This window comes from Antedon mediterranea, chromosome 9 (genome assembly GCF_964355755.1).
Source record: "Antedon mediterranea chromosome 9, ecAntMedi1.1, whole genome shotgun sequence".
Lineage (NCBI taxonomy): Eukaryota > Metazoa > Echinodermata > Crinoidea > Comatulida > Antedonidae > Antedon > Antedon mediterranea.
Window position 1 is genome coordinate 24,844,516 of NC_092678.1, and position 13,149 is coordinate 24,857,664.

At 32.9% G+C, this 13,149-nt stretch overlaps 1 protein-coding gene across 4 annotated transcripts in view; it reads right to left on the bottom strand.

The window, feature by feature from the left end:
• LOC140058571 (cyclin-D-binding Myb-like transcription factor 1) overlaps positions 1 to 13,149 on the bottom strand; it is a 53,474-nt gene that overhangs the window by 25,916 nt on the left and 14,409 nt on the right. For all 4 annotated transcript variants that reach the window (XM_072104249.1, XM_072104246.1, XM_072104247.1 and 1 more), the window contains exon 13: positions 1,574 to 1,812. In XM_072104249.1, coding sequence (XP_071960350.1) covers positions 1,574 to 1,812 — 239 coding nt within the window. The remainder of the gene's footprint in view (positions 1 to 1,573; positions 1,813 to 13,149) is intronic.

Below are 13,149 nucleotides of genomic sequence, written 5' to 3' on the forward strand. Positions count from 1 at the left end.
ACCAAGACAAAAGAAGAAATGCATGGTATCTTCATGGAAAAACAGTACAAAACATTGCAACATTTAGAAGTAAAACACATGTACATTATCAAAGCAGAATAAACCAGTGCAAAGAGAGTGTTAGTTAGAACACACACTAATTGAAACGGAGCTTCCTAATTTAGGAAGTTATACCACTCACTATGTAAAATTGATGGATCTGTTGATATTTTGTTTGATTCCCTTGCTTGTTTCCGTCACAAGGTTTTGTCTAATGTCAGTAATATTTAAATGTTGTCTTGTTATCTGTTGATTTTTGCTTGTATATAATATGTTATATTTTAAGACTTTCCACCCTGTTAATGGTGATGTTTGGTCACTGTAGGGTGATGATGAAATAAAATAAAAAATAAAATAAATTTAGGAATTGGCACGACACTAAAGAGAATCCATCACCAAGACAAAAGAGGAAATACACGGTATTTTCATGGAAAAAACACTAGAAAACATTGCAGCACATGTACATTTTCAAATCGGAATTAACCAGTGCAAAGAGAGTGTTAGTTAGAACACACACTAATTAAAACGGAGCTTCCTAATTTAGGAATTGGCACGACACTAATAATAAAGAGAATCCATCACCAAGACAAAAGAGGAAACACACGGTATTTTCATGGAAAACACACTAGAAAACACTGCAACACATGTACATTATCAAATCAGAATTAACAAGTGCAAAGAGAGTGTTAGTTAGAACACACACTAATTGAAGTAGAGCTTCCTAAACTTAGGAATTCTGGCAGTAAACTAAAAAGAATAATTATTTATTTAGGATGTAACCATTCATGATCCAAGATGGAAAAAAAACGGAAATTGTTATGAATAATGCAATTTTTTTTGCACAATTTGACAGGTTAGTTTTCCACTGCACAGCTTTTATCATTTACAAATTAAACCAAATTTATGCTTTTAATAAATTCAGTAATTTAATAATGTCTGAGTACAATTTCTTATCAAAACTTGCATATGTCTTAAAATACAAGAGATTTTTCTCAAGGGGTGGAGTGGATGTCAAGGGGATTGATGAATGAATAATGTTATAAACATATTCAACATTGATAGCACATCAGGAAACTGATCACATATGCCCAATTATATCATGTGAATATAAATAAATGTTAGTTTGAAGGAGGAAATGTGCATGGTAATGTGTTATCAATGTAGATATGTTGAATTCTGTCCCTTATATATGTCACTTTCTCTGGGTTGATACCAAAAGTTTTCAATTTATGATTTTAATGCTCTGTCCAATATTATTTTGTGTGGTCTGTCAATTTTGATTCTGATAGCGTGTGAAAGTAAATTTATCTTCAATCAAGAGCATGGCTGTAAAAGGACAGAGTGGATACAAACAAGCGGAGATGTTTAAACAGTACTTAGAATAGAGTAGTTGTGCAGTTTGGCAGGTAAAACTTAGCTGGGTAGTATTCATTTTATGGAACCTCATCCACATCTTCCTACCACAACAACATCCAGTTAAAAAAGTACCAAAATTAAGAGAGAATTTACAATAATTATGAAAACCTTAACTTACTGGTATGTGCATTGTAGAAGCAATCATGTGATCATTGGAAGTGATCATGTGATCGGTGGAAGTGATCATGTGATCAGAAGCCGGGTCCGAGCAAGATGAGTGACTGGTTGGACTCTGAATAAAGAGTGCACTAGAGGATGTCAAAGTCATCGATGACGGGATTACTTCGTAAGTGTGGTAGGTGAGGGCGGTCAAATCATCATCGCCAGTTGCTATCGTTGGCGGGTCACAGTTACCATCTGTAAAGACAAAATAGGAAATAGCATATTAGTAAAAACAAGTGTTTTAAATGAAAACTTGTGTTCAACATGTTATTGAACATTTATTTTTAAAAGTTTTGATGTTTCCTTTCCTAATTAAAAAAATTGGTTGGAATAATATTAATGTTGAAAATATACAAATTACTATACTATGTTCAATTTTTTCAATTCATCGACATTTTTATTCCATAATCAAAATAAAAACATATACAAATACAATACAAATAATAAGATAATGGAATGGGATACAAAATAAGCACAAGTGCTTTAAGCATGTAACCCTAACAAAAAGATCAAACAATTAGTACAAACAAAAAGAACAAACCAAAATAACATAATGTGATTTACTTAACTTAAATATTTCTATTGTTATAATATTGCTTTAATCTCTGTTTAAACAAACTTAAAGTGGGGGATTGTTTTATATAGTCTGTTAAATTGTTCCAAATATGTGTTCCTTGGTAGGAAATACATTGCTGTCCGACTTTGGTGCGTTTTAGTTGTGGACAGTAGTTTGACCTGTTTCTAGTTGAGTAATTATGGAATGAGGCAGATGTACTAAATAAGTTATTAAATGATTCAGGTAATAGATTATGTTTATATTGATACATAAATATAGCAGTGTGTTTCGTATAAAGGTCAAAAATATTTAATGTTTGGGTTGAAATAAAAAGTGGATGAGAAGGATGCATAAAATGAACATGACAAATATTTCTAAGTGCTTTTTTCTGGAGAATATGTATACGGTTTAAGTTTGTAGCAGAAGTAGCACCCCATACTGTGATAGCATACGTTATTCTAGGTAATATAAGTGCATTGTATACCGTTAACAAGATTTTACTTGATAACATAGACTTCACTTTGTTTAAGACACCAATTATTCTAGAAATACTGTTTGCTACCTCATTTACATGAAAATTAAACGATAAAGTTTCATCCAGAAATAAGCCTAGAAATTTAACTTCAGTAGCTTTTACTATACATTCATTTCCCATCCTCAATTCTAGTGAGGTAGTGTCAGCTGACTTATTTCTAGCCTTAAATATAACATATTTTGATTTGTTTACATTTAGCGTTAATTTGTTAGCAATAAACCAGTCCGAAAGTATAGATAACTCCTGGTTCATTGTATCAAAAGCTTGAGTAATATCATTGTGACTATAAAACACATTTGTGTCATCTGCATACATAATCATGTCTACATGGTTACATGCTAGACTAATATCATTAATGAATATAAGAAATAATAATGGACCCAATATGGATCCCTGAGGAACTCCAGTGTTTACTGTCATTTTACTAGATGCAGTATTAACAATAAATGTGTATTGTAGTCTTTTTTTAAGATAGTTTGAGAACCAGTTTAGCGGAACTCCTCTTATACCATAAAATCTTAACTTATCTAATAATACATCATGATCGATTGTATCAAACGCTTTTGATAAATCAAGGAAAACTCCTAGTGTGAACTCTTTATTCTCAATAGCGTTTGTGATTTTTTCAATCGATTGTATTAAAGCATGACTAGTTGAATGGTGTTGTCTAAATCCATACTGTGTTTTACTCAGTACGTTATATTTTGAGAGGTAACAAATCGTTTGATCATACACAATCCTCTCAAATATTTTGGAAAAAAAAAGGTAAAATGGAAATAGGCCGATAATTATTTATATCGGAGATGTCACCATTCTTAAATACCGGGATAACTTTAGCAATTTTTATATCAGCCGGGACACAGCCCGATGATAATGACGTATTAATAATATGCAATAAAGGTTTTAAAATAAACGGGGAAGCAGATTTTATGAGTTGGGCACTTATACCATCATGGCCAGGAGAAGTATTCTTTGTGTTTTTAATATAGTGGTTAAGTTCATGTTCAGTAACAGGCTTAAAAAACATTGAAGAGGTAAAATTTCCCTTTAAGAAAGTTCTGTGGGTGATTTCTTCATTTTGAGATTCATGCCTAAATTTATTATTTAGTTTTTCTCCAATATTAATAAAAAAAGAGTTGAATGCATCAGCTTTCTCATCATTATGAGAGAAAGTCTCAGTACCCAATTTTATTTTTGTAGGCAAATTGGTAGTCTTTTTCCTACCCATTATATCATTTAGGATTGTCCACGTTTTTTTAATATCTTGTTTATTTCGTTCAAACTGGACCATATAATATTCTTTTTTCCGATTTCTAATAGTAGTGGTTAACTTGTTTCTAAAATGTATGTACGTACTTTTATTAGTAGTGGTGTTATTTTGTTTGTACTTTTTATATAATTTATGTTTTTGAGAGATAGCTCTGGCAATTTCAGCTGTGATCCAAGGAGATTTTAACTTGTTCGCCTTATTTCTAATTCGTTTTAAAGGGAAACAATTATCAATTGTTTTATTTAAAGTGTTTGTAAAATTTTGATAAGCAACATTCGCATTATTTGAGAATAGCACATCATTCCACTGATTACTTTGTAATTCTTGCAAAAAATACTCCGTTTGTTGAGGAGAGTATTGTCGTTTATATACAAATCGAGGATATTGCTTATTATGTTTTTCCAAAGTATCTACACAGAATATTGGGAAGTGATCAGAAATATCAGTAATAAGTATTCCACTTTTAAGGGACGTAGTAAAAGAATCGATGTTGCAATAAATGTTATCAATTATTGAAGCACAATTATTGGATATTCTAGTAGGACTTTTTATGATTGGCTGAAATGACTGAGAAAATATTGTGTCTAAGTGTGATTGGATAGTGTTGTCGGTAGATTGTTGGAGTAAGTTTATGTTATAGTCTCCCACAAGGTAAGCTTTCTTTTTTTCTAGATTAATCATTTGCATTACACATGTTAATTCATCATCAAACTTTTGCAAGGAACGTGAGGGTGGTCTATAAACTATACCACAAATAACATTATTTCCTGATTCTAACTCAATCTCAATAAAAATAGTCTCTGCTTCAGTCATACAAGATGACAGATCATTTCTAATAATATATGTTAGTTTGTTGGTAACATAGAACGCTACCCCACCACCTCTCTTATCTTTCCTATCATTGTGAATCAAACTGTAGCCTGGTAACTGGTATAGATTAATATTATCTTTTTCGGTTAACCAGGTTTCACTGAAGGCAATGACGGAGAAGGCATGTACGAGTGAGTCTAAATAGTTTGAGATTAAGTCAAACTTATTAACAACACTACGACAGTTTAGTCCAAATATAGAAAAGTTTGATGATAAATTAGAATGTTCAAGTGAAGAAATTAAGTTATCTTCGTTAAAATATTCTGTGCTCACATTTACATTATCAAAAAGGTCACATTCAAACATTTAAATTAGACAGAAAAGGAAATGACAAATGAATAAAATTGAGCAAGCTGCTTACAGCAGAGAATAGTTAACACTATATAGCCTAAGTTAACAAGTATGTACAATAAATTACAATATATACAATGTAATATGAATTGTTTTATCATGACATACCAACAACAACTAAACGACAGGCAGTGAAACAATAATGATGATCATGGACGCCAATTAAATATTTGGTTAACTTAAAAGATGTTGATCAATCTAACTCACCGATGTACAGAATGTATTATTATGGCAAGTTATCGTTACTCACTGGTAAGTCAAACATCGCCGGTAAACAGCTACGTTGAAACGGTCTAGAACATGATGTCTCAATAACGGCGCTCACTTATTAATCACATCAGCCACTTAATGTTGTTATAATTTGTCATTATACATCACTAGTAAAGTACGGATAGTATAACTTAAATACATTTAGTTGTGTTGTGTTTCATTAAAACGATGTGTTTAACGTTTACGAGTTTGATCAACCCAGTAACTCATCGATGAATGTAGTAACTTAACCTCAACAGTATTTTAACCTAACAATGAAACACTGTGATAACTTCTTACAGTTATTTTTCACTATTGGTTTGTTGAAAATAAATTATTTCATCGTGAGGTGGTTTTCCAAATGATCGTAAAATCAAAACGGTACTGGGTATGATCACCTAGCGTTCTTTTCACCAACTAACCATCCATTGGATTACCATACAACTACATTATTTTATTTTTAAAATTTTATTTTATTCAATCAAAACCAACAGCGATAATTACTGCCACTAACAGGTTTGATACAAACAAAGCCAGGACTGTTTAAAGCACCTTGATTGGTCCTAACATTGATCAAGTGCTTCTATTATCCAGTGCCCAACTTGACCAGAGGAAAAGCATTGCCAACTGCAGGCTTGTGGCAAAATTAAAGATAATAAATATATTTTGTTCTTTTTTTTATGAGGGTAGGATGTGCCAGAGAAGCACCACGTCAACACAATACAAATCGCAGACTGACACAACAGACTGACAAGAGCATCACATGTATGGAACGCCTCCTCTGCCTTCAGTTCACATTTATCATGCAGTACACACCAATGGTCATGCAGTACACACCAATGGTCATGCAGTACACACCAATGGTCATGCAGTACACACCAATCGTCATGCAGTACACACCAAACATCATGCAGTACACACCAATCGTCATGCAGTACACACCAAACATCATGCAGTACACACCAATTGTCATGCAGTCAAATATTGCGTAATTTATACCGCCACCTATCGACAAAATCGAATATCACGTGACGTCTATTAGACGGCTGTAAAACTAAGGCCATCGACTCTAAGATTTATTTTATGCTTGACATACTGTACTTATTTTAACCGCTACACATCTTTGTGAATGCTCTGTTTTTTATATATATACAATAATTTATTATGCGAGACACAGGCGCGGCTAGGAGGCCATTGCAATTATTGAATTCCATAAAATAAGAAGAGAAAAAGAAATAAATAGTCTTAGTTTTACAACCGTCTAATAAACGTCATGTGGTATTCGATTTTGTCGATAGGTGGCGGTATAAATTACGCAATATTTGACTGCATGATGATTGGTGTGTACTGCATGACGATTGGTGTGTACTGCATGACGATTGGTGTGTACTGCATGACCATTGGTGTGTACTGCATGACGATTGGTGTGTACTGCATGACAATTGGTGTGTACTGCATGACGTTTGGTGTGTACTGCATGATGTTTGGTGTGTACTGCATGACGATTGGTGTGTACTGCATGATGTTTGGTGTGTACTGCATGACGATTGGTGTGTACTGCATGACCATTGGTGTGTACTGCATGACGATTGGTGTGTACTGCATGATAAATGTGAACTGAAGGCAGAGGAGGCGTTCCATACACATGGACCTATAAAAAGTTATATGTCCATACTTGTGAAGGTCAAATGCAACGGTTATCTCAAAAGGTTAGGACTGGTTTGGTTAACTTGACTTTAATATTAAAGTATTACGATAGAAGTAAAATCAATTAAAATTGTGGCAACAAGATTATCTAAATTGCTATTTTTGTCACGGTTGAACAATGTTAAAAGAAGTTGTATCACGGTACAAATAACTTTATAAATTCAGTATACAATGGCATATGCACCAACAAAAACTAAAAGGCTCTGCACAGTATTGAGTTCACAATATCTTACAACATGAGAAAAAGAGAATTCAGGAAAAACTTCCTAAAGTCAAAGTTTACTGAACAATTATTCAGAATTATGAAAATCAAGAAATATGTGTTATTGATTTAGTATTATAATTTGGAATAGATCCAGTTTGTGCTTAAGCAGTCGTTAAGTCTAGCTGACTTAACAGTCATTATGATTTATTTAATCAAATTTAAATTGATTTTGAATTTAAAGAGATTTGCACAATTTATACCAAAGAAATAGTTAACTAGTTATAAATGAAACCAAAGAAACATTTTTGTTTGAATCATTGATTAAAGATTAAGTTCCTGTTTCTGCTGCAAAAAAATAACCGGTTAATAACCGTGTGAATAAATTAACCCAAATTTCTTAGGAGCAGAAACAGGACATTGCATTTTGGGTACAGTTTCCGTCAACCACCCACTGATTTAAACTGATTTAGGAGCAGAAATACAGGACATTGCATTTTGGGTACAGTTTCCGTCAACCACCCACTGATTTAAACTGATTTAGGAGCAGAAACAGGACATTGCATTTTGGGTACGGCTAAGGATTTCCGTCAACCACCCACTGATTTAAACTGTGATTTAGGAGCAGAAATGCAAAAATTATATTTTAAATCTATATTGAAATAAATGGTTTATTCGGTCCTATGAAGCAGAAACAGATACTAATAGTAACATGTAGGCAACTGCGGAGGATACTTTAAATGTGTACATCTTTGAGGGCCTGAAGAATAAGATTGTCTCTTTGCCTTCTCCTTTTCTTTTATTACACTATTATGTCCTCTAGCTTTAATTTATAGAAGATGATTTGTTTGATTTCAATTACAGTGAAACTTACTATGATGAGTAGAGATAAACAGGTTTAAAAAGTACATTATTGGCACACACTAAAAAACTTGGCTTTTGAAAGCACCCTGTACTTACCAAAATTAGGGCTACAATTTAATGGGTGACGAGAGCTAAATACAAGACGGAAACTTAAGTAAGAAACTTGACTGTAGGATGGGTGGAGCAAGGACATCATAAAAATCAACACATAATATAACAAAAACAGGTTTAAGTCTCTTGATGTGTGATCTATAGTAAGGCCGGGGTTCAATAGGCCTATGTGTACATTTTGTGTAAAGATAAACACATAATATACATTTATTCTTTATGCTATAGGTAAAATGTAATTATCTATCTTTGTGATTTAATCAAAACCATTATAACACATGTTGAACTTTGTCTAAAAATGTAAAAAAAAAGCTTAATCTTACAGGTATAAAATAAAGAATAAAGAAAAGAATTTTTTTAGTCACTGTCATTGAATAAACTAAATCAAATATTAATAAACTAAAAGTTGCTGAGTGTATGTGAAGCATTTTAACCTGTCTGACCCAATGAAGGAGAAATAGCTTATTAATGTCATTTTCCGCCATCGCGCATTAATGCTAATCACATCACTGGTACAAGATGACTCAAGATGTAAATCATCAAAATATCAACATTATGTTAATTTATTAAATAACTAGATTGCTTGTTTTTATATCAATAAACAAGATAATACAGACAGTGAGCAAGACATATCTGCTGCTGCTTATGCCACTCAGCAAAATTCTATCATAAATGTGTCTATTTTGAGAGCCGTTTACTAAAGCTCTGTCTACACTATCAAACTTTATGTGACAAAAAAATGTGATGTGCCCATATATGGACATGTCATATCACTACCATATTTGGGCATTAATGCTGCCATATTTGGGCACATCACATTTTTTTGTCAATCTAGTTTGATAGTGTAAACAGAGCTTTATACCTGCTGCTATTGGATTTTTATATGTACTGTATACAATGGAACCCTTATTAAGCCTGTGTTTCCACTAGACGAATTTGCGCGATTCAGAACGTCAGCTTATAGGCATGCGATGTTACCATCTTATATGTTTGCCATACAGTATTATAAGGATATATAGTGAGTCTACATAGGATTTTTTTGGAGTTTATAACCAACTTTTTGCATACCCAACGCTATGTTTCTCTAATTATCCTCAACCTATTTTGTTGACCAAACATTATAGTTTACAGAAAGTAATATTGGCAAGCTAAATACAAAATAAAAAATAAACTGTCAATTTAGAGTCCTTGACCATCTAGCGATATAATCAGATTTGATAATTAACTTATTAAAGATGGCTAAAGTAATAATTACTGACCAAAGCCTTAAACTTGAACCAAACACTTTGGCTTATAGTCACCAATTGATATGACAATACCACATTTCTGATAAAGTGAATGGCCTTCCTTTTTATAAAATTCGACAACGTATTGAAAAATAAAAACGATGGGTGAAACACACTGAAAAAGCAACTGACCGTGAAATGGCAGAAATAAATTTGTGCTAATTATCAATTTTGTGCGTGTCCTTTATTCATTATGAGTATCTTTAAATAGCCAATGAGTGATGTAATAGTTCACACACAAAAAAAACTTATTCTTCAGAATTTACAATATTCCACCAAAATTGAAGACATTTTTCATCTATTGTGAGAATGTTGGAAAGTTGGGATGTGCTTTCTAAATGACTTGACACAATTGTGGTGCATTTCTGGTCCGGGCAAGACCAACGACACACAGACACACACAGATGTCAAAATCAAAAGTACACTAATATCAATAACTTAATAACTATATAGATTGTGAAAGACATCCTTTATCTATTTGAAACATAATTGGGATGGAACGCATTAAAGTATTTTAGAGAATTACCACAAGAAATGTCAGATCATTAATAGCTACATGTAGGTTAATCCCGGACATATATGTTACAATATAACTATTCCCAATATTAATACTATTTCTTTTTTAAATAAAAAAAAATTGCTATCCTTGAACGCTAACATTCGATGGGAAATAATTAATTTAGAACGATTAATCACGGGATGTTGGGGGGAAGAAATGCAATGGTGTTTGTCTCTATCAACGAGGTAAATGAACAAATTTCAGTCGTAAAATATCGAGAGTAAAATCGGTGTTAACAGGTGTCAAGGGCTGTACAAGTGAAGGGAAAAAAAGAAAGCGGGGGTAAGCGGGGGTAAGCGGGGGTAAGCGGGGGTAAGCCCAGTGGTAAATTAATTTTGAAATTTGTTGACAGAATGTTGTGCACATTGTAAGCAAAGATTATATGAATAATTGACCTTAAAAATACTACAAAGTGTAAGAAACATTACAAGCTGATAAAAGAAGGTAATATATAATGAGGATTAAAGTGATCTTATTGGTTCGTTGTTTATCTTATGAAGTAAAGTAGTAGTAGTATTGAAGGTTATTAGGTGGTAATATAGGGTGGGTAGTAACCATCATCTGGAAGAAGATAAATACTAGTATTGAGGGTTATTAGGTGGTAATATAGGCTGGGTAGTAACCATCATCTGGAAGAAGATAAATACTAGTATTGAGGGTTATTAGGTGGTAATATAGGCTGGGTAGTAACCATCATCTGGAAGAAGATAAATACTAGTATTGAGGGTTATTAGGTGGTAATATAGGCTGGGTAGTAACCATCATCTGGAAGAAGATAAATACTAGTATTGAGGGTTATTAGGTGGTAATATAGGCTGGGTAGTAACCATCATCTGGAAGAAGATAAATACTAGTATTGAGGGTTATTAGGTGGTAATATAGGGTGGGTAGTAACCATCATCTGGAAGAAGATAAATACTAGTATTGAGGGTTATTAGGTGGTAATATAGGCTGGGTAGTAACCATCATCTGGAAGAAGATAAATACTAGTATTGAGGGTTATTAGGTGGTAATATAGGGTGGGTAGTAACCATCATCTGGAAGAAGATAAATACTAGTATTGAGGGTTATTAGGTGGTAATATAGGCTGGGTAGTAACCATCATCTGGAAGAAGATAAATACTAGTATTGAGGGTTATTAGGTGGTAATATAGGGTGGGTAGTAACCATCATCTGGAAGAAGATAAATACTAGTATTGAGGGTTATTAGGTGGTAATATAGGGTGGGTAGTAACCATCATCTGGAAGAAGATAAATACTAGTATTCAGGGTTATTAGGTGGTAATATAGGGTGGGTAGTAACCATCATCTGGAAGAAGATAAATACTAGTATTGAGGGTTATTAGGTGGTAATATAGGGTGGGTAGTAACCATCATCTGGAAGAAGATAAATACTAGTATTGAGGGTTATCAGGTGGTAATATAGGGTGGGTAGTAACCATCATCTGGAAGAAGATAAATACTAGTATTCAGGGTTATTAGGTGGTAATATAGGGTGGGTAGTAACCATCATCTGGAAGAAGATAAATACTAGTATTCAGGGTTATTAGGTGGTAATATAGGGTGGGTAGTAACCATCATCTGGAAGAAGATAAATACTAGTATTGAGGGTTATTAGGTGGTAATATAGGCTGGGTAGTAACCATCATCTGGAAGAAGATAAACACGTTTAAGTGGGCCAATTTTGGCATCTTTTTAGTAGGATGTATATTTTATTATTACATACTTCAAATGGGAAATCTACTTTAATTGAGGTGCTCATTTAAAAAGAAATAAATATTGTTTGTGAGATGGAAGTGGACACCATAAGCACTGTATTTTAATGTTATTTTGATTCCCACGTATAAAAAGGTGAAAACTGTATTATCATTATTATTATATATTGTTAGTTTTTCATTTATCTGGTTTTGTATATCTCAGAGCAAACATATAAATAATAAATGGAAGTAATTTTCCATTTATGAATGAATGAATATGCAACCATACTACAGATAAATACTTATCAAAAACATAATTAATAATTTTTTTGAAGCATAGAATTTGTAAACCAGATGTTGAACATTCTGAAGAGAAGATTATAAGCATGTTCGACTTTTAAAATAGCAGCGACTCCGCAGTCTGCCGCCCACGTCTCACTTTCCCAAAGGAAATGTACAATTTGAACTTTGTAAAACACAAAATCTAGGAAATTTAGTTGTGATGTGATTGATGTAAGGAAGGAGTGTATGTCAAAGACATGACCAATCGTTACAAAAATAATTAACATGCTATGTGACTGAGACGCACATTTAAACGGAACACATGAATTAGGAATCATTTCGTCATTTAATTTAATACATTGCATCATATTATATAATTAATTGAATATTTGCAAACTCATTGACATTTGGAAAAGTTTAAAAGTATAAATTAACCATCTCTTTCAGATATTTGTGCAACATACATAGAATCAGAAAACACAAAAAGAGAAGTCATACTAATTTAGTCATTGTCATCAAACACTTCTCATCTCAGTCACTCTTGGGTTGTTTGGTTCCAGAAATTATGGCACAATATTCCGAATTGACCAGACTATTAAGGCCAATTTACACAGACAAGCAGTACCAGTAAGCATTGTATGGTATCCATCCCATCCACTCAGCATTGTATGGTATAATATGTAAGGAATAATATAGATTATCGCTTGTCTGTGTAAATTGGCCTTTAGGAGAGTCTACTGTACTACCAGCAAAATATTTTTGAAAACTTTTTTTTCTATAGGAAGAGCGGTAAACCATGATGTAGCTTGTCCCATGTAGAGTCTGTATCTTGAGCGGAAACTGCCCATCCACTCCGCATTATATCTTCATAAGGAATAACATCGATTATATTACTGTTACCGCTCGTCTGTGTAAATTAGCCTGTAGCAGAGTCACTGTACTACCAGTTAGTATCATTGTGTCCTTATTTTATTTTTTTACTTTTTTTTCTACAGG